Here is a 27090-nt window from a genome sequence, read left to right as displayed (position 1 = left end):
TTGATTTCTGCGTGCGCACTTGCGTCTCTAACCCCCGTGTTACCGCGAATTTTGAATATAGGAATTTAAACTTTTTTCATTTCAACACTTTGGGTTAAATCATGACGATGTTTCAACTCAGGAAGCACTATTGATGTTCTCATATAAATCTTTGAAGAATTTCCAGCCATCGACCTTGTAAATTCCCATATAAAATAATTTTTTGGTATTAAGCATTTAGTTCCACGAATGCTTTTGAGTCTGAGTAGATATGCTACAAAATATCGATTTAAATAAGGCAAGAATCGTTTCAGAACACAAGTATCGAGAGATATGGTTCCCCTTATTTTTCATATTAGTTTCTAGAGTAAACATAAATGGTAAATAAAGTATATCCTCGAGACATATATACGAAAATGTATACGCGTTTCAATTCTGCTTTAGCGCTAAGGTATTGCATCAGTTTGTTATAATCATATTTTAGTATAGGTTTGCATATATATATATGTAATACTTTATGCATGTTTAAATTTTTATCAGTTATTAAAGTATTTTGAACAATATCATCAAAAATATTTTAATTGAGAAAGATGATTACGCATTTATGTGAAATATAAGTTCACCATATACGTATTGTGCGCATATATATATCGTTAGATATATTGTATTGAGATAAGTGCGCGTGCGCACTGCGCCATACTTATCACTTATGAATCAGCTGATGAAGGAAGATTGTTGCTGGAAATTTCAACAGTATTGGAGAAAACGTTAAAAAAATATGTCGTTAAATACCGCTCACGCTAACGGGGGCGTTCTAATACACGCCGGAGAATGGTAAGTTATAAAATATGTTAGCAACTTTTGATAATGTGATCGTTGTTTCACATGTTCTTGCTTATGACGTTTTTACAACGTAGTTATCGTCGTGGCCTTCCGAATGTAACTTCCTTTTTATCAATAATCGTTTCTCTGAATAATGATTACTACATCAAAGATATATCAAATATTTGCAGTAAAATTGTTAGAATTAATACAAATCATCGTCATTTCAGTTCTTTCTATATTATACTAAGTACGATATAAACAAATAAAATCTTTATTTATTTAGCATATTATTATTTTGTGACAATGTCACAATGGAATTCCATGGACCAGAACAAGTGGAATTTGCTGGTACCAAATATGGTAGATTATACCTGACCACCCATCGAATGATTTTTAATGCCAAAGATCTCAAAGAAAGGATGCAGTCATTTAGTTTTCCTTTTATAACACTATGTGATGTTGAAATAGAACAGCCAATATTTGGTGCTAATTACATCAAAGGTAAATGCCGTGCTCAACCAAATGGCAATTGGATTGGAGAATGCAAGTTCAAATTGCATTTCAAAAGTGGTGGTGCAATAGAATTTGGTCAAGCTATGTTAAGAGCAGCAGCAATGGGTAAGTTCGTTATAATTAGTTATCTTAACAGGTATAAACTTTAATAATTCTCTCTTATTGTCTGTCTATGAACATTACGATGCTTTGTATATAACTGTTTTTACCTATTTGTAGCTCAACGTAATGGACCTGCAAATGATGCTCCACCACCATACCAACCACCAACATCAAATTGGTACGCAGCTCCACCACCTGCTTACCAAGCAACACAGACTGGCTATTATGGGTGGCTTCCACAAAATGATGCATTTTCACATACTCCACCAGGTTAAACATCTATTTTTCTCTAAGATTTTTTCAATGGAATAAAAACCTTATTAGTTTTCTTACAATTAGCACAATTTTAATGTTTTATACACACATAAGGAATGTAAATTTATATTGTATAGCAAACAGTGTATATATGACGGATATGCCACCACCGTATCCTGGTATAAATACACCTTATCAAGGATATGCAAATGCACCGCCACAAGGTGCATGGGGCACTTCCAGTCAACAACCTAATTGGACACCACCTCAACAAAATGGAGCACCTGGGTGGGCTAATCCAAGTTATAATGCCCAACCAATGTCCCAAGCAGGTGCGTATCCAAACTATGGACAGCCAGCATATAACAGTTATCCACAAAATCCTCCACCATATACTCCATATTCTCAAGGTAATAATTATACACAGTCTGGCTATTACCCACAACAAAATCCTTACAATCCATACCCATCTAATTACTAATTATTAAACATATGAGGCTACATGTTTTGTGTATGCATGTTTGTATCATACTTTATCTGAATAATGGCCAAATTTTCGAAAGTCTTTAAAATAAATTATAATAAATGAAAGATAAAAAAATATTAAAGTTAGTATATTAAAAGTGCAAAGAAGGAACATATGAATAAACTTGTATCTTATACTATTCTTTATGACATGAGGATCATATGATATAATACATACACATAACAGTGAATATCAAATTATTTTTAAATATTTGTTTTTTATCAATTATTATTGTATATTAAAGTATTATATTTTTGCTGCTTCGATCATATATAGCTTTGTGATGATCATTATAATACAAGAACATATTATGTTATTAAAATTTAGCCAAATATAACTTGCTGTTTTTATTTAAACCCACCAATTTGAAATATTGCTTTATTATAAAAATCGTATATATTTTATTTATAAAATAATCGAACAATAATACTATAGTTTTTATTTCACTTGAAAAACTTTAAGTATTAAATATTATGCAACATTATTGCACAACAGGTTTGGTTGACCTGCAGTAAGGTTGACTTTCACTATGCTCAGTTATTATCACATAGTTGTCAGAGATAGTTCAAAAATACGCGAGTGTTATTATCGCTCGTTAATTATTTTTTATTTGTTTATTCGTTACTGTAAATTATCAAAACAGTATATCAATCGTTAATTTTGTTTCTTTTTTGTTAAAATAACACTAGGAAGAATATAGATTTTTAGCATATTCAATGACTCATTCAACCAAAGTGTCCTTTCACAAAATATTGCTACTCTATTACTGTTTGAAAAATTGTGTTAATTTATTAATTTTTTAAACAAACTATCTCAAGATCCATGTGAAAATATTGAAAGTGATTTGCTTTATGATTTTATCTACATGATAAAATTTATCAATACTGTTATAAAATAAATAAAATTCTTAAAATCTTAGAAAGACCAAACTACGAAATATTTAAAAAATCAATTTGTCTCAATATTTTTTATAAAAATCAAAAATGCCAGATCAATTTAAATTTACTACTTCAAATATGTACAAATGTATGTGACTTATCATAAATTTAAATATATTTTCAAATAAAAATTTAATGTTTTTGTTATATAAGTGTTTTATTCCTTTTATCATTTACAGATGCAAAAGCAGCAGAAGCTGCTCAAAGTGCATATTATGATCCAAACAGACCCCAGTGCGCCTATGTTCCACCTCCTGCATACTATGTAAGTAGAACATTCATTATATAATTTCTAAATATTATCTGGGAATCAAAAATTAATACTACAAATAAATGTTCCTTTGTATATATCTTAGGAAAGTCCACCAAGTTTTCAACAGGCAACAGAGAAAAAGGATCAGTAGAAATGCAACCTTGAAGTCTGAAAATGATGATGTAACATCAGCATTGTTCAATTAGTATTATATGTATGATATGCTGTATTGCATAGCAACAGGTATATGCATTCCACTTTAGGTTCTGATATATGTCGTTTTGGTGTGTGTAATTAAATGAAACAATATTTCTATCTTTCCTATGCTATCCACAATTTTTAAATATAACACGATATATTGTACTTTTATGCTTCAAAGTTTGCGAGTATTTATACTTGCAATGTCAAACTGTATAAACGATTTATAAAAAAAAATTCTATCGCGTTGTGTTTTATGCAATTAAATGAATATATAAAATAAAAGTTGCTATATATGAGTATGCAGGGAAAGTCACATTGAAACACTTTATCTATATTCATATATTTTATTAAAAATTATAGGTTGAATATATTTGTACATGTACATACATATATATAATTAAATATAAAATAAATAACAATTGATCGCTTTCAGTAAAGTTTATGCATTAAATTTACACGAAATTTCGTTAGCCAAAGCGTGTTTAACTGTATGTATCTCTTTATTGGAAGTAAAATGTTCTATAATAGCTTGTGCTACATGCATTTTTAAATGCATATACATGTATAAAAATTCAAATATACGAATACAGAAATAATTTTCAAACATATAATGGCCATTTACATTGCAGTACAAATTGTTTTTTCATTTGTGCTAATAGTATCCAAAAAATTCGTTAATTCTTATTTCCATTAGTTTTTAACTATGGCAAAACCAATAAATATCCAGAAATTGTATATAACTCGATACATAATAATTATAATAAATAGGCAATCTAAAATATTGCAAAATTTAATCTTCTGTACATTCTAATCTATGCATTAGTAAATATATATATCTTTCATTAAAAATGGCACCTCCAAAAATTTTATTATATAAAAATTTCATACATAATGTAATGCTACTCATTAATAGCATGTCCTATAATATCAAAATTTTTGTGCATATAAAAACTTTATGTATATTTAATTAAGCATCAATATAATGCAATAATTTAACAAGGCAAAACATTTTGGATCTTTCAATTTTATAATATAAAAATTTTCAACTCCATAGAATCCTATCTATGTAGTCTGTAAAATTACTGTCAAATACAATTTTGCCATATACATATAAAGATCTATCCATACTCTGAAGTGACTGTCAAGCTAAAGTTTCCTCCTTTCACATAAGTGCTATGATACCAAATTCTTGTATCCAACAAAACAATATCTCCAGCATAAACAGTAAAATTAAAACGCGTACAAACAGTATCACATTCCGGAGTCGGAGCGACGCTCCACGTTTTATTGCCTATAATTTGCCCTTGCCACATTAGACGCGAAATATAATCTAGCTGTAAACAAAATAAAACCTGTGATTAACTAAAAATAATTAAAAATAAGTGTGCATATATTATTACTATTATACGTACATGCATAATGGCACCTTCTTCATATCCTAAAAAAACATAATTGGAATAAGGAACCTCCGCATCCTCTGGTAAAAAATGAGGTAGATTGTAGTACCGTTTCATAATATCCAAAATCTGAAGGTGACAATTTTTCCAACCAACATACCAAGGATCTTTACCATTATACTGCATAGCTCTTTCTTCAGTCATTGCAAAAACATCACGTAAATTGGTAAGATTACTTTTGAAATGCAAGAATTGACATTCATCTACCGAATCATAAGCACCATCAATATTCTCATATAAATCTTTGAAGAATTTCCAGCTAAATACCTTTGAAGCTGGCCAATGACTTGCAGCATATTTTATCACCATAGGTCTAGAAGAATAGGCATATTGTTTGAATTCTTCTCTTGTTAAATTTGGCAAGATCAGTGCTGAAGTAACATCTCGACAATAATCACAATTTGATATCGGTCTTGTAAATTCCCATATGAAATAATTATTTGGTATTAAGCATCTAGTTTCACGAATGCTTCTGATTATATCAAAATATAAATATTTAAAAAGTATGCTACAAAATATTGGTGTAAATAAGGCAAGAAGAACCTTTTTAGAACACAAGTAATGTGAGATATGGTTCCTTTTATTTTTTATGTTATTTTCTAAACTAGCAGACTTAAGATCTACTAGCGATGCACCTTGCTCCAGGAAGCTTTCTGTTAAAACAAGAAATGCTTCTTCTATATCTTCTAATATATTATCACTCTGTTCCATTACTAATAGGGCAAGTATTCAGGATTCAATATAAATTTAAGTAACCATTGATATTGGATACCTTTTTTATGTATATCATCTGCTTAGGAGATAATACATATTCCACTTATCTTCTGGTTACTCATATTTCAAATTAATGACAACATTAATTCTGTCATTAGCAATAATTGTACAATAGAATTTATGATTTTTCTGCTCATTTCTTTAAAAATTATTTCTAATTTTTGACACTTTGCTTAATTAATGATCACACTTCATTCATCAGGTCATAGATTTTCTGTCACAGAGAAAGCATTGTTCAATTGTGTAGAAAACGCTTATTACATGTTGGTTAGAATCATATTACCATTAATAGTAACGAGTTAACGTGCTATTTCATTATTTACACTATGTGTAAAAATGACAGTCACGGAAAAGACATCAAAGTGACGTCGATTTAAATTGTAGAAACAGAGATTTCCACGAACTATGTTATATCATCATATGTATTGCCTTGACATATACACGCATACAAGTACTGTATTCAACCTTGAACCACTTACATACATACGTTTCACCGAAATACAAAGGTTTATATCAATTGCGAAATTATAATTAATTTTTTATTCGTGCAGAATTCTAATAATTCTTTTCTTTTCTTACTTCAAACAGAGTAAACCTTACAACACAGCTTGCTTAGCCTCGAGTAATTTAAAGCCATAATAAGGAGTTTCCTGTTCATAACGAACAAACGTAAGGGAATCTAGATTTCTCGCAATTATGCGGGTAAGAAGCCCGAGTTCGATCCAAAACTTAAAAATTACTTTATTATACTTTATTTACAAGAATAATTTATGTGAGTTAGTAACAAATATTTATTATATTTATATTTCAATATAATTTACAAATAAAAAAAATGAAAGAAAATCACGTTTGAGAAGACTTAAAATTGTTTATTTTTATCAAATCACACAACATGATGTACAAGTCTTGTTTTAAATGGACATTGAAATAGTTTTTCGAATGTGCAAATAGTTATGAATTCCATGTAGATATTACGGTAGATACAAGTTTGATTTGTCGTTTTCCCGGGTTCTCGTTCAGTTGTGTACATGTACAGTATAAAACCTAATTTACAGCAGTTTATAATACTAACGTTACATAATAATTTAATGCTCGTCTTAATAATGCTCGTCGAGATATACAGTCCACTTGAACTCTAGTGCGCAGCGAAATTTTGAGACGGCTAATTCCCCTGGACAATTTTTGTTTTATAGGCCAATATCAAGACGCGTGCAAATATATTTTGACAAATTCGTTGTTTCGTAATCGAACAGTAACATCGTACCAAAAATTGCATTTTTTCCATCTTTATAAAATGCGGACTATATTTCTTGATAATAACTTAGCTTATTGCAACTTGAATTTCGTTTATAATTCGTACCTTCTTGTTCTTTTTTTTTTAAATTGAATCAAATTAATTTGTGACAAATTTGTTTTGAAACTTAACATTTATAAAATCAGCTTTGATACTCAACATAAATTGTAACTATAAAAATAGATCTGAAACAATTCGTTTTTGAATATCTAAACTATTTTAATTTATTATTTAATATCATTAAATGTACTAAAAAGTTGAATTATTTCTCGACGAACTTCAAAAGATTGTAAATGCAACATCATAACTTCTTTCTTCACTTCCTCCTATAAATGTAATTTTACAAACATTTCACTTTATTTTAAAGATCCAAGCATTTCTATTTAAATAAACAGAAAAGTTAAAATTCTTTAATCTGTTCATTTAAATGACAATTCTTTTACCTAAGGTAATAAAATGTTTCTTTTTAATATAACGTATTTTCCTAAGAGTTAAAAAACTTATGATATTTACAAATCTTATGTACGATATAATTCAGAGAAATTAAGGTTACAGTTAGCATTACTTGAATATATTAAAAAATTTCAATAATCCAGAAATCGCAATGTTGTATAAACATTTCTTTTTGCTATCAGAAATGGTAATTATAAATTCGTAAAATGTATTAATCTTTATAAAATATTTTTATCATTTTTAACAAAGTTAAAAATTATCTAAGAAAATTTCCTTAACAAAAAGAAAGAATACTTTTATTAGAACATATCAGTTATTATCCAACGCAAAATAAGTTATTACTTACTGTTAAAAATGTGTGACTAGTACAGTCGTGTTTGTATCAATGCTTACACCTGATTACGCTTTGTTTTTGAAGAGACCGAAACTTCCATCAATGTTCGATCAGAAGTAGCACCACTTGCCAAGAACAGCATCTTTTATAGCGGATATGTATTGTGCAGGAACCCAATATATCCAGTATCTCGAAGCTTCTGTTGTGCCTAATTGTATAGCCTACAATTTAAAAAAATATTTGTGTAAATCATATGGTTCATATTATATTAATGTAGCAACACTTCCTTTGTGAAAAATTGAAAAAATAGACAAATTTTAATTATGTCAGAGCATGCCAATTTTATGTTAAAGTACAAACCATAATATGATATTCAGGATGATCATGTATTGGTTCACTGTGTACACCTTTTATGGAATTCATGGGTATTTTATCTGTTCTTTCTTTTGTACCAATCCAAAGCTGATCTTGCTCCAATTTAAATGTTAATCTAACTTTACCGCCAGATTTATTTAACATACCAGCCAATGGAAATTCTGGTAGAGGTTCCTAAAAGTTAAAACAATTAAATAAAAATACACAATATTTAATAAAAATTATTACTTTAATTAAAGTATATGTCATACCTTACTATCTAATATACCAGGCATCACATCATCAGGCATACCTTTATCTAATACTTTCCTATGTATTTTTTGCTGAGATAAAGGTTCTTTATTTGTAGTGGAAGCAGCTTCATCTAACAAATCCTGTTTTGATGGAAGTGAAATGGCTAATACATCATCTAGTTTTGACCCTACTACCATCACTTTGGCACCTTAAAAGTATAATTATATAACACAACATATAATAAATATCTGATAAAAATCAGTGCACAAAAGAGGGAATATTATATTATATAATAAAAGTTACCTTTTGTAACACCCAAACTTCTTAATGTTTGTTCATTTTTGGCTAGTCCTTTAATCATAACCTTCTGCATAGATTGTGGCACAGATATGATATTTTGAAGATAAGCTTTCAGTTTTGCCACTGTACCATCAAGTGGAAAATTTACATTAATCCTTTGTTTATTATAAATCACTTTAAAGTCTATGTTCTCTTGGGGTGGATCATGCGAGGTAGTTGCAGTATTATTATCTCTCTTTTGTATGCCTCGAATCTGATGTTTTACTGTTGAGTCCTTTTTTTCTACCAGCAAATTTTCATTAGAATTTGTATTTGATACTAGTTCAGCACAAGGAGTTGAGTTACAAGAGTTGTCGTTGCTTTTACTTTTTGCAGCATCTGTAAAATATAAGTAACTTAATATTTTTTAAATACAAATACTGTCATCATTATGTCATATATAATATGATATTATAATAGTAAATGAGCAGTTATATTAATAAGATTTTAATAAACCATTAGTAGATTACAAAAAACAATGAAAATTTAGCAATCGAATAAACTACAAAAGGAAAAATTGTATAAATGAAAGGTTATGTTTAAAATGACACGTATTTAAAAGAAAGAACAGAGAAAACGCAATTCATCGAAAAAATATATAAATGTTAAATTTCATATTTTTTAAATAATTTCAAATTAGATTTATGCAAGATTCATAGCAAAAATATATATGACTGTTTGTACGGAAATTAATCCAACATATACAATTGCCTGATTGTAACATATCACGGTAAGATTTTTCTGGGATGTAGATATTTGCTTTATTTAAAAATAATTAATAATAAATACAAAAAAAAATGTAAAAAAAAATTTATTGCTTGGAAATTGCTAATAAAAATCACGAAAATCGTCAAGTACGTACCGACGTACTCCATGATGAACTGTATTTCGTTGACCAATCAAACTATTACAGGATACATTGTAGTTCCTGCTATTCGTATTTACAGCGATCCTTGAAATGACTTTCAAATTTTTAAATATGTTCTAAAAACGTGAAACGAAAGTACTTTCATCTAAATTTAGATGAATAAAAAATCTAATTATATTGTCTTCATATTCTTAATATAAATACATTCTTTGTTAACCAGATGTCATCAACAATTTCTCAATTCTACATAAATACAAACTACACATGCATATGTATATATATATTTTAAATTTAATTCTTCTGTTACATATTGTGTTCTTCTATCCTAATACTTTATTAGGAATATGATACATATTTTTGTACATAATACATATAAACATAGATTAACTTTAATCACAATTTTCAATGAATTTACTGTTCATATTCACTATAACAGATTTCATAATATCGTATATAACGAACTATAAATAAGTTTCCAAATCTTGTTTTTACTGGTTAAATTTATTTTATTAGTGGAATTGGATATATAATTGCTTGATATAATTCTTTAAATTCAATATTAAATTTCAAGTTTTCATGTTTTAATTTACTGGTTTTGCAAATTTTGAAATTGATTACGCACTGTTTTAAATATTTTAAGAAAAACGAATATCTATACATTATTGTAATTATATTTTTATATGTAATTATAAAATATCATTATTAATTATTGGAAAGACATGTCTCCTAATTTTATCAAATTACGAATATGTAACTATAACGAACTTGTTCATCCCTATCACAACTAATACTAGCATCAGAGAGGTAAGTTTTTTCTTTATTAGTAAATAATGTTTGAAACCATAAATTACGTAACCTTGATGTATATAGGTTAAGTATTTATTCATATAGATGTTGGCTATAATGATCAATGTAACAAACAGAAATTCAATAAAGAAATGTACCTTGCACCCTGTTTTTCAATTTTAATTTCTGCATATGTTTATCGAACAATATTTTACAATTTTGTTTACTATTCAACTTTAGTTTTTGAATTCATTATTCTTATTAAGAAAATTTTATTTACGTTAGAAGTCTTAATTATTTATAAAATGATTACACGTATACATTGCTTATTAAGGAATTTCAATTATCTGTAATCGGTATAGTTTGGACAAAATTGAAAATTGTAATCAAATCGAGTGGCGTAGGATGGCGTTGTAATCAAGAATCGCCATCTTGTGCACCACATGACCTCGTTGCCGTGTCCCGTGACCAGCTCACGTGAATTTTGACAAATTCAAACGTTTTTGGTAGAAAAAAAAATGGATATTTTGGAGCAGCATCTCGAACAGCAGGATGTCAGGTAGTGTTTATGTTAAATATCGACTGGCTGATAATGCGAACACCTATCCCTCCTGTTTCGCTCGAGGTCTCCTCAAGGTCATCACGTAGTGCACTGTGCGCACTTACAAGACTTAGGACAACGGTCGTGGAAGTAATAGGCATAGACGTAATTCTATAGATAAGTTACATATCCATTCTTCAATGTGTTTATGTTTGTTTTACAGCACTGTTCACGCGAAGGATGACGGGGGCACGGGAATTGTTATTGAGGAAGCGGAAATCGTAGATTGCGAAGGTAAATAAATATTTGTCATAAATTCAAAAATGTCTATATTTCCAAAGTTGACAATTAAGTTTTGTTCGATTAGAAGTCAAATTGATCAATTGCACTTTTTCCTTTAACTTAGATATATATAAAAATATATCAAATATTTTATTAAGCTTATTCATTGCAAATTGTAAAGTAAATTTCAAAGAAATATGTTAAAAGTCATCAGCTTTCTCTACTTTTCGATTTATGAAGTTGATTCATATAACTTCTAAGCAGCTTAGTCATTAATTTGCAAAAATTTGAATTATGAAACAATTACAGGAGAACCTGTCGGGGAAGATGGAATGCGTTACCAAGAAGCTCTTGCTTATAGAGTGGTCCAAGTAAATGGCGCTACTGCTGGCAATGAAATAGAACTGCCAGTTACCCAACCAGGAAATAATACTGTACAGGTCCTAACATCCCCGTTGAATGGACAATTTTATGTCATTGGAAATGCTAATGATGTTTTCACTACTGCGCAAACATCTAGATCACTGGTTCCTAGGACCACTACATTACAAATAGAAACACCAAGAAATTGTACTACTGTTTTGAAAAAGGTATATTTTTCCTTCAGTCCTTAAAGCTCTTTGAATTTTGTTTTATTTGTAATATATACTTTAGAGAGATGACAGAAGAAGAGCAACTCATAATGAAGTCGAACGTAGACGAAGAGACAAAATAAACAATTGGATTACAAAATTGGGAAAAATTATTCCCGAGTGTAATGCAGGTGCAAACAGCACTGGTAGTGGCAGTGGTGAAGGAAAAGCAAATTATGAAACTCAGGTATTAAAATAGAACTTATGGAATTTGCAGTTATAGAAACATTTAACAATAGCATTTTTTCCACGAGTTTCTTTTGTAGAGCAAAGGTGGAATTTTATCAAAGGCCTGTGAGTATATAACGGAATTAAGAGCAGCAAATCAGGGGCTAGGTCAGTGTTTACGCGATAACGAAAAATTACGACAAGAAATAACTGCTTTGAAACAAGTTGTTACACAATTGAAACGTGAGAATCTTCAGCTCAGGTCACAAATGTCACCCTCCACAGGAACGAATGTTGATGTTGTTCATTTGAGTCCTTAAAAGATTATTAGTTTGTAATGCAATGCTTCTTTTGTAAATATTAGGATATACAATCTGACCATACAATGGTCAGAAGAAGTACTCTATTTACTCTTACAATTTTTGGTTTCATAGGAACCACACCAAATTTTATCATATTGAAATTCTGTTCTTTGAAGTATATTGCATGGTCCTAATGGTATGGTCGTAACTATCATTATAATCTTGTATACTTGTACGCAACATCATTCATGTTGCGTTTAAATTGAACTTTCCTCTTTAATGCTTATTAAATTATTTGGTATTGGATATTTGAACATTTTGCCCTGTTAAGATCTTGATTGCGTATTCATGAGTATATCATGGATAATATTTGCTAATTATTGAATACTGGTGAAGTTATGACTATTCCTCATAGAACCTATAAAAAAAAGAATTTTATATTTATGTATGCATATGCATTGGATTGAATTACCTCGTGTACGACGAACGAGCCAAGGCTGTGAATATTGAGCATTGATTTGTAACTTTCGGATATATAATTTCAAACAATGTAACCAAAGTTAATTTGAAAAAAGAAGCAAGAAGAACATTCAGTTGCAATACAAACAAAAAAATGCGATGCAAATTATACATATATAACAACTGCATCTCTACAGAGATCGTTAAATATTTTTTATTTTTAATAATGTTTTAATGAGCGTAGAGTAGGTATTTCCGTAAAAGAAAATGATCTAAATAATGAGAATATAAAATAGACTATCGCACACGTATGGATGTGTATATATATTTATATATGCATATACATACACGTGTGTGTACATATGGATATACGTACGCATATAGCAATAAACATATTTTTTTCAACCCAGGATTTTGGACTCTATGATGATGTGTCGGAATAATCGAAAAAATTAAATACTGGTTTGTAATATATCGTTGATGTACATACCGCGAAGGTTATTGTTATATTATATTATTATTAAAATGAAATTTATCGAAACACTGTTATTTTTATTTAATCATTAACAATCTCGAAGTTTGGCCTTTTTATGCATAGTGTTTATTTGTTTTTTACATATGGTACAATGGAAATGTCGAAGTTACTGGAACACTGTTTACGATGCGTCTTTCTTTATACTTTGTTTTCAACGATAAAAGATCCTGCACCTCAACAGTTCTAACATTTTGACACCTTTTTTTTTAAACTTTCAGACCATATTTCAACGGTTTCAACATTTAAAATAACATCTACTTTTATGTAACGTCTGCATTCGTCACTTAACGCGACATTTACATAATATACTATTATAATACAATATTTAATACTCTTTAATTGAAATTCCATTCTTTTGTAAAAAGCTACCATTTCATCCCATGATACAACAAAATACAGAACGATTATGTTTTTTCTTTTTAAAAGAATAACATATAAGGATGAATGGAAAGCTTCTTATGATGCATTTACTCTCATTTTACATACATATGACAGTTTCTTTACACTGATCCTTCCATGATTAAATTCAATTTACAGCAAATAAAATCGGAAGCTTGAGTCGCCAGGCATCTCATCTTTTTTTCCAACAATTTAAATTAATTACATATAACTTCATTTCAAGGATTTGAAGTAGCTTGGTATAGCACTTAATATATAAATACTTATAGAAGCTGGAAATACATTTAAGGACGTCCTATAACCTTAGTGATTCAGCCATCACGTATAATTTTCTGTTTAAATGTTAGGTTAATACACATAAAATTATTGTAGCTTTTATATTTGTAACACGTTTTATATATACAATTTCTTGTAATTATTGAAAACTAATATAACAGTTTAATGTGCGATACGTGATTACGAATGTTCCATATATTTTTTTTAGTAGATCCAGGACATCCTTAAATGACCAGCATAAGGTTCCTGAATGTAGAGAACTTATGTTTGTATGAATGTTTCTGATAATTAATCTTCTAAATTTCTAAATGCCTGTTGAATATCTTCATATAACTGATCAAAATCAGCTCTGATCTTTGCTTCGCCGTCTTGCACTGGATCCTGAAGAAAAAATATATAACATTTGTTACACACTTTTTAAAATATATAAGTAAAACCATCCTAACCTATGCTTACCTTGAATTTCATAGAACTCAACTGATAGAGAATATTGTACATGCTATCCCTAATGACATTCCACGTTATTTTATTGTCTGATTGTGCCGTAGACTCGACTGCATGCCTTGCCATATCATAGAATGCTATCATATTTCGTAACATCCCGACAGTTTTGTAGAATGGACAGAAACGATCGTATGTTGAATAACTACGTAAAAACAGAATAGTAAAAATGAACATCGATAATATTAATTAACATTAACATGACTATGGCAAAATGATAATTCGCACCTGTTTTGTTGCAAGAAATCGTCTTTTAGAAGTTTTGCAACTTCTAAAGTAATTTTATCTGTCTCAGCAAGAGAAGCTTTACCGACTAACTGTACAATTTCTGATAAATCCTCCTCTTCCTGCAAGATTTCCTTCACTTTCGTTCTCAAAGGAACAAACTCCGCGAAATTTTTATCGTAGAAATCGTCTAAAGCTCGAAGATATTTACTGTATGAAATAAGCCAGTTAATGGATGGGAAGTGTTTTCGTTGTGCGAGTTTCTTATCGAGACCCCAGAATACCTAAGAAATGGACAAAAAAGCAAATTATAAGGGTAAAAAGGAAATAAAAAAATAAGTTATGCAAATAGAAAATAAACATTAAGTGCATTAGTACCTGCACGATACCCAGGGTTGCACTAGTAACAGGATCAGAGAAATCACCACCTGGTGGTGATACGGCACCTACTATACTGACAGAACCCTCACGATCAGGATTACCTAAACATTTCACTCTGCAAACAATATTTAACATTAACAATATAATCAACTAATATATACATATATCGCTATATTAAATGAAAATTGAACTTACCTTCCTGCACGTTCATAAAAGCTAGCTAAACGAGCTCCAAGATAGGCCGGATAACCGGAATCAGCAGGCATTTCAGCCAATCGACCCGAAATTTCACGAAGAGCTTCTGCCCAACGAGATGTTGAATCAGCCATCATGGATACATTGTAACCCATATCTCTAAAATACTCTGATAGAGTAATGCCTGAAATATTTGACATAGGAAAGTGAAATACGTTGTCATCAAATTTGTACTGTCGTTTTCTTATTAATAGAAATACATTTACCTGTGTAAATGGATGCTTCACGAGCAGCTACAGGCATGTTTGACGTATTAGCAACCAAAGCTGTACGTTTCATGATAGACTCAGTGACTCCATCAATCTCCACTGTTAATGTGGGGAAGTCACGCAATACTTCAGACATTTCATTACCACGTTCTCCACAACCGACATAAACAATAACATCGGAGTTTGAATACTTCGATAAAGCTTGTGAAATTACAGTTTTACCGCAACCGAAAGCACCCGGAATTGCTGTAGTGCCTCCTTGAACGCATCTGCAATTTTTATCAATAAGTACTATATATAGTGCATAAAGCAATTAAATAAATTCTTACGGGAAAAGTGAGTCCAGGACTCGTTGGCCAGTAAGCAAAGGATGATTAGCTGGTAATTTTTCAGTAACTGGACGAGGTTGACGTACAGGCCATACCTGCATATGCAAGATCATATTAGCATGTATATATCAGTATTAAAGAAAAAATTATTTGCATACCTGAAGCATAGTATACTTGTGTTTTTCACCATCAAATTCTGTTTCCAAAATAACATCCTGTAAAGTAAAAAATATATATCAAATAAATAATTAGAATAATTGACTTGCTCACTTATTAACATATAACTTACAGATACTGTATAACTGCCAGCAGGTGCAACATAAGTTACAGTTCCCTTACTTTTTGAAGGTAAGATCATTTTGTGCTTTACTAATGTGTTCTCATAAACCACACCATACAAATCTCCACCAGTAATATGGCTGCCACTTTTTATATTACATGGACTAAATTCCCAAACAGTGCTTCTTGACAATGCTGGTACATTAATACCCTTTGGGATGTAAATAGAGCTTGTAAGCTCATTGATATCCTTCAATGGTCTCTGAATACCATCAAAGATATTGCCAAGTATACCAGGACCAAGTTCTACAGATAATGGTTTTCCAGTACGTAAGACAGGATCACCTACAGTTACACCACTGGTTTCTTCATACACCTGGAACAAAATATAAATGTAAATGACATAATAACATTGTAAAAATAATATGATAAATTTTTAAATATATCAAAATAGTTTATTATACCTGAATAGTGGCCATATCACCTTCTAAACGAATAATTTCTCCTACTAATTCATAGTATCCTACCCTAACCAGCTCATACATGGCTGATCCCGACATTTTCTCAGCTGTAACCACTGTAGGAAAATAAATATATGTATTAAAATTAAAAACATAAATAAATTTCTTAAAAATATATATCGTATACTAACCAGGACCAGATACAGCATATACATAGCCAAATTTGGATTCTCTCTCTTCATTACTAATTTTTGATAACCCTTGGTTCGACATTGTAAATTGTTATTCAAGTAAAATCGACGAACAACTGAAAATATTTTGCATTATAAAATATAAATAAACCTACATACTGAGCATATAATGAGAAACATTTATTTGAGCGAAAGTTAAATTAATAGTATTCATTATGCATTTTCTATAAAAAAAATATTATTATAATAAAATGCAAAGTATATATGGTTAATCATTCCAAGGAAGTGTAAGTTTTGATCTAAAAACAATTTTACAGAATTACGTTCAATTTGTGAGATATGATCATAAGATTAAGTTGATATTATTTCAGTCTGACATGTAATCAACAGCAACTAATCACACACCGACAAAAATATGACAAAAACGAGGATAAAAAGACAACGCTCGTGAACAATAAGTATATTCCGGAAATGAGTACTCTTACACGCGGCCTAAGTCAATTACGACGACGAAAATCGGCGAGAAAGTTGATGTCAGCTAACGCATCCATTCATCAGAAAATTCACGTGAGCAGTTCATTTAAAAAGTAGGCGTAGCCCTCTTTAAGCCCGCGAGACGTCTGCTCACTTAATAAGAATGTCGAATCCAATTGATGTATTTTGTCGTCAAATAGAACAGCTTAGCTCGTTTTTCGTGTAATTATATACGATATCGGTGATACCGTTTAATCGTGGACATCGATTAAAACATACAAATTCATGTCCGGATCGAAAAACGATGGCGCATTCAAACTGGTACGATCGATACTATACGCGCCAGTCTTTTCTGCAAAAATCTTTGGTTTCCTCTATATAGTACGAAATCATTATAATCGCTCTGGCTATATAGTGAATCAAGGCGAAGCATGGTAATCTACAATCAACGAAACTAAATGACAGTAAGAAACTTACGAGATGAGAAACGTATCGAGGTAAGTCCAGCCTACTACAGCGAGTCAAGCTTCACAATCGAGCCTGCTATCACAAGACAGGTCAGCTGACTGAACGATGTGCCTGTTTTCAATTATCTAGCTCGCTCCTTCGGTTAAAGGTAGCATTCACAAGTAAACGAAATTTTTATTATCTTTACCACGATTTTCGATTGTTATTTTATTACTTCACTTTTGTAACCCCAATCTTATTCTTGCTTAAACAAAAAGAACATCTAATATTTTAAAAGAATTATAATATTGTATAATAAGACTGTAATATCGTTAAAGAAAATTATGGATAATATCGAGAAAAAAATAAAGAGTAATTGTACCATTAAAAATGCGCGTATTGTTGCGTTGATTTTGACATATCGAATATTTTTAAAAAGGTATTATTTTGAACAACTAAAGGAAATTATATATTTTCAAGCTAATATATCACATATCCATATAACGCGCACAACAATTATAATTTGTATTCTGTTTATATATGCATGTATGTATGTAGATATTCACCTTTGAAGAGTGCCAGACAGTGCTGATGAAAGGTGATTAAAATTAGAAATTACCAGGCTAAGGCAATATTTATCAGAATGTTATAATTTTTACGGATTATATATATTCTACAACATTTTCTTTTAAAGACAATCTAATTAGCCATAAACTGTTTAAGATTTTTCTCAACGAAGCTACACTATAAAACAAACAAAGAAAAAACAAATATATAGTATTATTTTGTACTTTAATAAAAAAATCAATATTTAGATTTAGTACTTTTATTTTTATTTAAATATGCTAGCCTAAATTATTGAAGATATACGAATAAAACAATTGTACAATTAGAAAAAGAAAAATATACATAACTTCTATTTTCTTTGATTCGCGCGAATCTAAAATGTCTATAATGTCTAATGTCACTGTCTATATATCATTATATCTATGGATTGTCATCTTTAATACATTCACTTACTAGAAAATTATGTAACCTAGGCAACGATGAGTTTGCGTTCGTGTGTATATGTATATGCTCTGCCGTATACGTGTGGGTAAGTATATTATGCGTAGAACTGTAGTCAGTGAGGTAGTATGGTTGGTAGTATTGTGGTTACGGTCGTGTAGTGGAAGGAACGGAAGAAATAACTAATTGTAATTCTTTAATCACATTGTCTTTCTATGATCGTTTGCTTTGATATTTGACTATCATTTGTGAAATTGATCAACATTTTAACAACACATAAAATCTCCGTTTTAATAATTACTAGTGATAGACGTGTATGACTGAACAATCTAAATGAAAAAATTTTTTGCTTTGTAAATAATACATTATGGATATCAAGAAATTGCAAGAATTCATGGAACTGGTAGGCAGATTGAAGGTAAGATCAAATTTATTACTATAATCGAAATCCAAATTTTTGTAAAATGTCCTTGTGATAAATAGATATAAATCTACCATTTTGATGTATACATACTGTTACGAATAGAGATATTAGTGTATTCTTTAAAATAGAATATGTGAAAAAAGGCGAACTTCGAACGTCTGGGGCGACCGCCTGTCCTTCATTACCTTCGGCTATGGAAAAGCAGATATCAACACTTTAAGGCGCCATAAATTAAACCTTCATCCGCATTGTGTGAGGACTAACAGTCTCAATATCTTGCGATTGCATTTGCAATTACCTTAATTCTATAATAGGAACAGGCAGCGTAACTATGGGAGGGTGCAGAAAGCTATGATCTCTCCCTCGCTAGAACAAAAGCTAGCGGGCTCTCTTACCTTTTGCGCGGCTGCGACGCCGAGGGTACTTGTCATTTATTGTATTAGGTTGTTCGAAAAGTGTCTTTCTTTTACAGACATGTCTTTTACAACAATGCATCTTTATACAAACATGAAACCTAATCTGTCGAACGTTGTAATATTTATCTCGTAATATTTATCTCTTAATAACTTGTAAAAAAATCTAGTCGTTGATCCAATTTTAAGAATATTATTCAATTTTAAAAGGTGTACAATTCTAATTAAGACTTAGTGTATGTTGTACACAAGTGGCCACTTTTGGCATTCTTAATTAGCTATATGTCATACTTTTGTACTAAATTATACCTCTTCCAATATATTAAATACTATATATTGATTATATATTGTGTATATATATATGTATATATATATATACAATAATATAAAATGTAAAAAAGTAAACAGTAAAAAGCTGTCATATATTCTTTAATCATTCTTATTTTACAACATCTTATCTTATCATCTTAATCTTATCTTATTAATTGAATTAAATGTTTATATGTTATACATTCACTTTATACATTTTTCTGTTTTTAATGATAATCTCAATTTTTTATCATGTGCCTTTTAATTATAAATCAAAGATTAATATGATTTTTGTTTTATGATTTCAGCATATGAAAAGAACAGGATGGGTTCATAAGAATGTGTCTGATCCAGAAACAATCGCAGGTCACATGTATAGGATGGCCATGCTTTCCTTTCTGTTGAATAATGATGAGAACTTAGATACAGTCAAGTATGAAATGGTATTATTTATATCATGCAGTTAGCAACTATGTTGATGAAGGTTTTATCTCTATAAATTATTTTTTTGTCAAATGTAGAATCATGCAGATGTCTTTAATACATGATTTGGCAGAGTGTATTGTGGGAGATATAACACCTCATTGTGGTATTCCACCTGATGTAAAACATAAATTAGAGGATGAAGCTATGGAAAACATTTGTGAACTCCTTGGAGACAGAGGACTTACAATATTGGAAATATTTCGTGTATGAAAAATTGATATATATATATATATATATATATGTCGGAGATGGAAAGACAGCGGGATTTCCCGTCCGGAATGTTGGGAAAAACCCCAATACCCTAGTCCAGACTTTTACTATAGCCGCCCTTAAGCAATAAAAATAAGAAATAGTCTTAATGTTCCAATCTGACTTTATGACGATGGGTTTGGGCTCTAAGTGACATAGCGGGTCACTAGACGTATCCACTGTCCACGGGAGGACAAGTATCAACGTGCTACTCGATTCGGGTAACTTCCCGATAACTCAATCGGCAATTCGTCCAACAACTAACTAACAAACTAACTCCCTTAATCCAAAAGAGGCTGCCCTTATATACTCCTGTCCCCGCTTCTCGGGTCAGTTTTTGTTTTTAAGGAGAGCTATATAATCATTTACTACGTCTAGTCTAGTGGCTATGTCACTTCGAGCCCAAACCCATCGTCATAAAGTCAGATTGGAACATTAAGACTATTTCTTATTTTTATTGCTTAAGGGCAGCTATAGTAAAAGTCTGGACTAGGGTATTGGGGGTTTTTCCAATATGTTTTGGAAGTTATCTTATTATATTGTTAATGGTTACAGGAATACGAGAAGCAAGAAACCCCAGAAGCAAAATATGTTAAAGACTTAGACAGATTAGATTTAATTATGCAAGCATATGAGTATGAAAAAAGAGATAATATTCCTGGAAAGTTGGAGGAATTCTTTTTGTCAAATGATGGTAAGATAGGACATCCTTTTATAAAGAAACTAGCATCTGAAATTACTGCAACAAGGCAGGCTCTATGTAGCAGTTCTACTAGTTCAATATAAAGTTTTATCTGTTTGTTATGAAGCAAAACATCACAAATTTCATAACTGTATTTAATAGCTATAATATAATAATATAATATTTTCATGGAAAATGAAGATAAATATGTTTAGAGCTACTATTTCAAATATATTTCCAATTATTGACATAGCGGTATTTTTCTTTATTTTCTATGAAAATAAGAGTCATTATAAATATTTTATTAAGAAATTTTTTAAATAATAATATTTATAACAAATTTAATTAATAAAACTTACAAAGTATTAGATCACTGTGACAGATACTTTGAGATTTAATACCAAATAATAAAAAAATTTTACCTTAAGCTTATCATATATTCAACTTATCCATTAATCTACTATGAATGGCAAATAAATTGTACTAATTATTGTACAATATGGGGTAGCTGGTAGCCTATGATAAAGATGATTCAGAGTTTCTGGTAGGTCATATTAAAAGTTGCTGGGAATGCAAAGGGTTAAGTTTCTCTTTGCTTGATTTGGACGATATAATTATATCGATAATGATTGTTATTGTTTTTTGTTATTTGTCCGACAATTCGTATTTTATTCAAACTCTTTATAGACTTACAAATTCATTTTTACCAAACCGAAAAGGATCAGTAACATTCATGAAAAAACAGATGATCACCACTCCGTGGCTAGATCCTTCCAAGGAACTCTATTATAACATCTGCGACTCTTAAAATTCGTTGCCCGAAATTTTTTGGTACATATAAAACGAAGATCATTGACTTCAAAACGATTCGAGACTTCTCTATTTCCTCTCTATTAATTCTATTGTTTTTGAAATTTACAATCTCGTTAACAACTCGAACAACTGCGTGAATTACTTATCGATACTGCATTTAAAAATAAGTAAATTTTTTAGTAAACTGCGAAAATATACTAAAAAAACGAGTCTTATTGTTGAGAATATGTCTATGCAAATTTATATTTTTATGAATATAACTGAAGAAATGAAATCAGTATAGAAATTTATTTTCTTCTATACATATCATAAGGAGTTATTTGAATATTTTCTATATTTGTGCATATTGTGCGTATTCTGTAGATTTTTACACATCTATATATCTGTAAGCTATAATAATAGCATATTTAATATTACATAAAACATACTTTTAAATATATTGTTTTCGCTTAAGGAGAAACCCTGGATTTTACCACCTCTAAAAGTATATTTCTAAACGTGAATGATAGGTGAAAAGGTTTTTAAATAAGAAATTTGAAAACTGTTATCGTAAAGAAACGATTATGGGTAATAAAATGTGTTCAGAATTAGCATTAGCCATTTGCTTCAATATCCGGTGGATATCCTCATTTGTATTGGTCATAAATGCTATGAGTCACGCGTGGTTGATATTTGGAAACTAACCTTTACAGACGTATTTCTAGGAAAGAAATAACTAGGATATATAACATATATCAAGAGTAGACAAGTACCCCTATTTATAAACTTCTTACGTATCCTTCTTACGTATTCTTTTTACGTGTTATTAATATGATGGATCCTTTGATGTATATGTTGAAAGATCCAGAGGGTGATTTTAATTTTGCAAATTTTCGTGCAATGTGTTCATTAGTTTTTAAGGATGATGATATTCGAAAAGATGAATGGAGGATTCGGGAGATTTTCGACTTATTTGATTTAGATAAAGACGGCGTGTTGAAAGAAGAAGAATTAACGAGGTAAATATGAATTTATGTTGTTACCTTTTTCTTTTTTGTAATGCGAAGAATATATGTATGTATATATATACTTACATACATACTATGCCGTAATTGGTTCATTTAGATGAAGTTCATAAATTCGTATAATAATAATAGTTGTTATAATTCAAAGCATCTAGGAATAATTGGGACAAAATACAAATTAATTATTGGAATTGAGTTATATTAAGTTGACTCATAAGTCCCAGTAATTATACCTTACACAAAAAAATTCTGAAAAACACTGAAATAGCATTAAAAAATGGTGAGAACTTCTACAAGCATATACTGCCAGTATTTCAATAAAATAATGTATTATATTTAATATGTACATATTAAACCTGTGACTTGATCAGTAATACTAGTACTAAGTAATCATGATTTAACTAACAACTAATGAGTATCTTTTAATAATGAAAATCATATTATGTTTTCTCACACATGCATACTAATGACAAATATATTTAGATCCAAAAAATAAGTGACAGAATAATGTCAACGAAATTACTAAAATACATACTAGTACAGCTAACAGTTGGAACTTTAGATAATAAATAATAACAAAAAGCTGAAATCCATAATATACTTAGTTATATATAATATATTTCTTATATAGTAATTTTATAATATATGAAATAGCTTGTTGAATCCTGAGTACTGAATTATGTAAATAGCATAATAAAACATTAATCCATGGCACTGTTTTTATCAGGTTAAATGGTTATTTGCACTATAATGTATTTGTATCTGTAACGTAAGCAGGTTGAACAGACTCCACTACTGTTTATAAGACAGAACAATCTGTCCTTCTTTTTTTTAAACGTTCTATTGCTATTTGAAATATTATGTCCATAACTTAAAATAAATCTAATCCAAACTTAATCTTAATGTATCTTGCATGTATGATTATAAATTTGTGGTACGCATTTCTTTGCATGCTCAACATCTTTAATAAATAAATGTTGAAGTAGTTTATTAAAATACAAAAAATTATACTATCCCTTATACTTTAGTAAGTACTTGATTCACTATTATGAATGCTAACAACCAACCAGTAATATTTTTTTATAAGGATACATACCTTCCACTATTATTTACAGTTTCTCTACAATATTTTAATAGATTTTTAATTTTTTGCTCAAAGAATTCCTTTGTTTGGTGCAAACCAATCTATGAGTTAGTTTTGCAGTTCCCTAATTTTTTTTGAAGAAGGCGATAGATGATCCACCATTCATCCAGATTATCGCATAGACTCCAAAAATGCGAGTCTTATCTTTAGGAATTTAAAAGTTATGCGCATGTAAAGTTGAGTGTTTTTAGCGTTTTCATAAAGTTACGACCTGCATTTCTGCGTATTCTACGTGATTACGTGATTCTACGTGCGGATTTTTCTGCGTGACGAAGATTATTAAATGACAAATAAAAAAGGTAATAATTTTATGTCTTTAAACTGAAGTTCGGTCAAACTTTCATATAAAGTTTTATATTTGTCATAAAAGAAGGAAACAAAAACTGTCGAATATAGCAAATAAGCAATGTTATGGTTTATGTGCATTCAATAGGGAATGTAAACTGCAAGAACTTATGGACCAAGATAATATTCGTTTTTCTGTTTTAACACTGAATTAGATAAAATTATGTATTTTATTCAATTAACAGATTTGGTGAATGGACAAGAAAATTAAGCATGCCTAAAACCGCTTTTTTGATAGTAGACGTTCAAAATGATTTTATCGATGGGACTTTGTCTCTTCGTACTTGCGAAGCCAAACAGGATGGAGCTGATGTGGTGGAGCCAATTAATAATTTGTTGAAAAATGGATCCTTCAATAAAATTATTTACTCGTTAGATTGGCATCCGGAAAATCATATCAGCTTTTACGAAAATTTACATTTACGGGAATTATGTCCTAATTCAAAGGTATAAAGTTGGAATTTATCATTTTATTGCAACAACATTGTATCATAATATTAATAATTAGACTGTGAATTTTTGTGCAAAATATATAAAATATCTAAATTATAATACTTATTATAACATATAATACATATGTAAAACAATTTTATAATATAGGTAGTATATATAGATAGTAGATAATAGTATAATATATATTACAATGCTATCGTGTTGCGATCTGTGAAAAGCAGTTCTTCCAGAAAAAGGTTATCCTTATTCATACAATTGTGTTATTGTGTTTCGTTCGAATCATATTTCACGTATTTGTGTATTTTACATACTATATTTACTATTTTGCTATAAAAAATCGAAGTTTTCTATATTTCTTTTGCATGAACTCTATTCTCATTAAAATGTTAAAAATTTTTAATTTAAAAGAAATTTTCGCATGCTAAAAAATGAAAACGTTTTTAATTATGCATAGATGAAAAGAGAAGATGCTAAGTTATTTGATACAGTCATATTTGCGGATCCTTATCTGGAACAGATTCTTTGGCCTAAACATTGTGTGATGAACACATGGGGAGCAGAATTACACAAAGATCTTGTGATTGCACCAGGTTCCATACAGGTATATCTATATCTTCGTTCTTCCATTATAGTAAAATATCCTAATTTAAAATTTATTATAAAATGAAAATAAACTATTAACATTTTAATTATATTTGTTTTTTTAGATACGTAAGGGTCAAAACCCGGATATGGAAGCTTATTCCGTATTTTTCGATAATAATTTTAAGGGTTCAATGGAATTGCACGCAATGTTAAAAAAAGAGGGCGTGGATTACGTTTTCGTATGTGGTCTCGCTTACGACATTTGTGTAAAAGCCACATGTTTAGACGGTCTTCGGTTAGGCTATGCGATAGCTGTAGTCGACGACTGTTGTTGTGGTGTTGCAGAATCTAATACTGAGGAGACTAAAAAATTAATTCTTGAGAATGGTGGTCTGATTACTAACAGTAACGACGTTATTGCAATGACAAATGAAGGAAAAAAAAGCCTCGTCTTGGCCCACAAAATTGCAAAGTCTATGACATTAATTGAAAATTCTGCAGAACTGGAAAGATAATATTTTATAATTGACTGAGAAAAGCACGGGCTGTTTCGGAAACAAGGTTTGTACTTAATATGAAAATGATTTGAAATTTATTTTTAATTTTCTTGTTTCAACAATAAAATATTTCTTTTTCAGGAAATGTTGTTTCATACGAGCTTGATTAATCATTCCTAATTTATTGTACTTACATAATTTGCATTATTTATAATATTAGTTGAACTTAATGTACCAATGTACAAAGAGAAACGGTGGATGGTTATAAAAATGTATGTACTTAAGATATGCGTTACGTCCAGTGACTTTATACAAACCAGAATCCATCCCTCGGTCGAAGCGGCCACTGGCTGTGCACATATAATTAATTGTTATAAAATATATCCAAGTCGAGACGGTTATTGTTCTTCTTTGACTTCTATGGTTATTTATCTTGGTTTTTATGGTTATTGTTTCATCATGTAAAAAATGGGAATGACGGGTTTTCCCATGTTCAACGATCATTTCCACCCGTAAGCGACCGGTGGTGGGGCAATCAACATCCAGCAATAGTTTTCCTCTGTGGCAGCATCGTCACCGAACTTCATTGGTTTATCTGCTTTAGATCAGTCAACATCTCTTGACTGGTTTTTATCTGTTGATCAGTCAATGTCTTGACTGGTTTTTGTTCAATGATCAGTCATCAATTGTAACTTACTATTTACACGTCTCTGAGAATACGTCTGTACGCACGTCGCATAATTATTTATATCTACAAAGTTGTTGGAATAAAGTATATATTATAATCTGTTACTTCAGTGTTATAATCAGTTAACCACTTCTATTA

At 30.0% G+C, this 27090-nt stretch overlaps 7 protein-coding genes across 13 annotated transcripts; 4 read left to right on the top strand and 3 right to left on the bottom strand.

Annotated features, from left to right (window-relative positions):
* The first annotated feature begins 641 nt into the window (after positions 1–641).
* On the top strand, positions 642–4188 carry LOC117233998 (WW domain-binding protein 2). 2 transcript variants are annotated; one of them, XM_033494788.1, is made up of 6 exons: positions 642–813; positions 1088–1422; positions 1537–1689; positions 1812–2006; positions 3318–3403; positions 3495–4188. In XM_033494788.1, exons 1-6 carry the CDS (start codon positions 758–760, stop codon positions 3540–3542), a joined length of 873 nt encoding a protein of 290 aa, XP_033350679.1. In that variant the 5' UTR covers positions 642–757; the 3' UTR covers positions 3543–4188. The 2 variants fall into 2 exon arrangements, with proteins under 2 accessions (XP_033350679.1, XP_033350678.1); XM_033494787.1 differs by lacking the exons at positions 3318–3403; positions 3495–4188 and having other exon boundaries at positions 1812–2280.
* LOC117233997 lies at positions 4074–6300 on the bottom strand. 2 transcript variants are annotated; one of them, XM_033494786.1, is made up of 4 exons: positions 5317–6300; positions 5150–5183; positions 5005–5069; positions 4074–4926 (listed from the first exon to the last, which is right to left on the bottom strand). In XM_033494786.1, exons 1-4 carry the CDS (start codon positions 5758–5760, stop codon positions 4711–4713), a joined length of 759 nt encoding a protein of 252 aa, XP_033350677.1. In that variant the 5' UTR covers positions 5761–6300; the 3' UTR covers positions 4074–4710. The 2 variants fall into 2 exon arrangements, with proteins under 2 accessions (XP_033350677.1, XP_033350676.1); XM_033494785.1 differs by having other exon boundaries at positions 5005–6300.
* On the top strand, positions 4188–27056 carry LOC117233996 (nicotinamidase-like). Its single transcript, XM_033494783.1, has 6 exons — positions 4188–4201; positions 23037–23234; positions 24915–25176; positions 25637–25783; positions 25890–26328; positions 26406–27056. The coding sequence occupies exons 2-5, from the start codon at positions 23047–23049 to the stop codon at positions 26280–26282; spliced, it is 990 nt and encodes a 329-aa protein (XP_033350674.1). The 5' UTR covers positions 4188–4201; positions 23037–23046; the 3' UTR covers positions 26283–26328; positions 26406–27056.
* On the bottom strand, positions 6672–9863 carry LOC117233999 (ubiquitin domain-containing protein UBFD1-like). Of its 2 annotated transcripts, XR_004493460.1 has the most exons (6): positions 9715–9863; positions 8817–9191; positions 8531–8721; positions 8265–8453; positions 7917–8125; positions 6672–7443 (listed from the first exon to the last, which is right to left on the bottom strand). XR_004493460.1 is itself a non-coding variant. In XM_033494789.1 (5 exons), the coding sequence occupies exons 1-5, from the start codon at positions 9725–9727 to the stop codon at positions 8015–8017; spliced, it is 879 nt and encodes a 292-aa protein (XP_033350680.1). In that variant the 5' UTR covers positions 9728–9863; the 3' UTR covers positions 6672–8014. The 2 variants fall into 2 exon arrangements, 1 of the variants encoding a protein (XP_033350680.1); XM_033494789.1 differs by having other exon boundaries at positions 6672–8125.
* On the top strand, positions 10911–13421 carry LOC117234001 (upstream stimulatory factor 2-like). 2 transcript variants are annotated; one of them, XM_033494791.1, is made up of 5 exons: positions 10911–11065; positions 11271–11341; positions 11639–11919; positions 11984–12148; positions 12228–13421. In XM_033494791.1, exons 1-5 carry the CDS (start codon positions 11025–11027, stop codon positions 12447–12449), a joined length of 780 nt encoding a protein of 259 aa, XP_033350682.1. In that variant the 5' UTR covers positions 10911–11024; the 3' UTR covers positions 12450–13421. The 2 variants fall into 2 exon arrangements, with proteins under 2 accessions (XP_033350682.1, XP_033350684.1); XM_033494793.1 differs by having other exon boundaries at positions 10927–11197.
* On the bottom strand, positions 13469–18033 carry LOC117233993 (V-type proton ATPase catalytic subunit A). 2 transcript variants are annotated; one of them, XM_033494777.1, is made up of 13 exons: positions 17883–17963; positions 17417–17767; positions 16932–17047; positions 16744–16856; positions 16290–16655; positions 16159–16215; positions 16001–16095; positions 15669–15940; positions 15403–15586; positions 15205–15322; positions 14830–15110; positions 14557–14746; positions 14034–14481 (listed from the first exon to the last, which is right to left on the bottom strand). In XM_033494777.1, the coding sequence occupies exons 3-13, from the start codon at positions 17011–17013 to the stop codon at positions 14389–14391; spliced, it is 1851 nt and encodes a 616-aa protein (XP_033350668.1). In that variant the 5' UTR covers positions 17014–17047; positions 17417–17767; positions 17883–17963; the 3' UTR covers positions 14034–14388. The 2 variants fall into 2 exon arrangements, with proteins under 2 accessions (XP_033350669.1, XP_033350668.1); XM_033494778.1 differs by lacking the exon at positions 17417–17767 and having other exon boundaries at positions 13469–14481; positions 17883–18033.
* Positions 18973–21618, top strand: LOC117234002 (HD domain-containing protein 2). Of its 2 annotated transcripts, none has more exons than XM_033494795.1 (4): positions 18973–19278; positions 20315–20439; positions 20528–20696; positions 21297–21618. In XM_033494795.1, exons 1-4 carry the CDS (start codon positions 19228–19230, stop codon positions 21525–21527), a joined length of 576 nt encoding a protein of 191 aa, XP_033350686.1. In that variant the 5' UTR covers positions 18973–19227; the 3' UTR covers positions 21528–21618. The 2 variants fall into 2 exon arrangements, with proteins under 2 accessions (XP_033350686.1, XP_033350685.1); XM_033494794.1 differs by lacking the exon at positions 18973–19278 and adding an exon at positions 19621–19704.
* Positions 27057–27090: the final 34 nt, after the last annotated feature.

Source organism: Bombus vosnesenskii, unplaced genomic scaffold, assembly GCF_011952255.1.
Source record: "Bombus vosnesenskii isolate JDL3184/JDL3185 unplaced genomic scaffold, Bvos_JDL3184-5_v1.1 scf7180000013302, whole genome shotgun sequence".
Classification (NCBI taxonomy): Eukaryota; Metazoa; Arthropoda; class Insecta; order Hymenoptera; family Apidae; genus Bombus; species Bombus vosnesenskii.
Note: the sequence above shows the minus strand (reverse complement) of the source record. Positions and strands in the feature narration are given on the sequence as shown.

What these genes read in the sequence shown, in the direction of transcription:
- LOC117233997 (XM_033494785.1), bottom strand. Translation starts at nt 5,760, where the DNA reads ATGGAACAGAGTGATAATATATTAGAAGATATAGAAGAAGCATTTCTT. An exon ending in AAGAAGGTGCCATTATGCAT is followed by an intron (nt 4,927 to 5,004) that starts GTACGTATAATA and finishes TTTTGTTTACAG; the next exon opens with CTAGATTATATTTCGCGTCT.
- LOC117234002 (XM_033494794.1), top strand. Translation starts at nt 19,636, where the DNA reads ATGATCTCTCCCTCGCTAGAACAAAAGCTAGCGGGCTCTCTTACCTTT. An exon ending in GAGAACTTAGATACAGTCAA is followed by an intron (nt 20,440 to 20,527) that starts GTATGAAATGGT and finishes TGTCAAATGTAG; the next exon opens with AATCATGCAGATGTCTTTAA. An exon ending in CAATATTGGAAATATTTCGT is followed by an intron (nt 20,697 to 21,296) that starts GTATGAAAAATT and finishes TAATGGTTACAG; the next exon opens with GAATACGAGAAGCAAGAAAC.
- LOC117233999 (XM_033494789.1), bottom strand. An exon ending in AAGTTTGGGTGTTACAAAAG is followed by an intron (nt 8,722 to 8,816) that starts GTAACTTTTATT and finishes TATACTTTTAAG; the next exon opens with GTGCCAAAGTGATGGTAGTA. An exon ending in ATCCTGAATATCATATTATG is followed by an intron (nt 8,126 to 8,264) that starts GTTTGTACTTTA and finishes TTTAAATTGTAG; the next exon opens with GCTATACAATTAGGCACAAC.
- LOC117233993 (XM_033494778.1), bottom strand. Translation starts at nt 17,013, where the DNA reads ATGTCGAACCAAGGGTTATCAAAAATTAGTAATGAAGAGAGAGAATCC. An exon ending in GTGATATGGCCACTATTCAG is followed by an intron (nt 16,656 to 16,743) that starts GTATAATAAACT and finishes ATTTTGTTCCAG; the next exon opens with GTGTATGAAGAAACCAGTGG. An exon ending in ACAAGTATACTATGCTTCAG is followed by an intron (nt 16,096 to 16,158) that starts GTATGCAAATAA and finishes TTGCATATGCAG; the next exon opens with GTATGGCCTGTACGTCAACC.
- LOC117233996 (XM_033494783.1), top strand. Translation starts at nt 23,047, where the DNA reads ATGATGGATCCTTTGATGTATATGTTGAAAGATCCAGAGGGTGATTTT. An exon ending in AAAGAAGAAGAATTAACGAG is followed by an intron (nt 23,235 to 24,914) that starts GTAAATATGAAT and finishes TTCAATTAACAG; the next exon opens with ATTTGGTGAATGGACAAGAA. An exon ending in TTGCACCAGGTTCCATACAG is followed by an intron (nt 25,784 to 25,889) that starts GTATATCTATAT and finishes TTGTTTTTTTAG; the next exon opens with ATACGTAAGGGTCAAAACCC.
- LOC117233998 (XM_033494787.1), top strand. Translation starts at nt 758, where the DNA reads ATGTCGTTAAATACCGCTCACGCTAACGGGGGCGTTCTAATACACGCC. An exon ending in GTTAAGAGCAGCAGCAATGG is followed by an intron (nt 1,423 to 1,536) that starts GTAAGTTCGTTA and finishes ACCTATTTGTAG; the next exon opens with CTCAACGTAATGGACCTGCA. An exon ending in ATTTTCACATACTCCACCAG is followed by an intron (nt 1,690 to 1,811) that starts GTTAAACATCTA and finishes TATATTGTATAG; the next exon opens with CAAACAGTGTATATATGACG.
- LOC117234001 (XM_033494791.1), top strand. Translation starts at nt 11,025, where the DNA reads ATGGATATTTTGGAGCAGCATCTCGAACAGCAGGATGTCAG. An exon ending in CTCGAACAGCAGGATGTCAG is followed by an intron (nt 11,066 to 11,270) that starts GTAGTGTTTATG and finishes TTTGTTTTACAG; the next exon opens with CACTGTTCACGCGAAGGATG. An exon ending in AAGCAAATTATGAAACTCAG is followed by an intron (nt 12,149 to 12,227) that starts GTATTAAAATAG and finishes TTTCTTTTGTAG; the next exon opens with AGCAAAGGTGGAATTTTATC.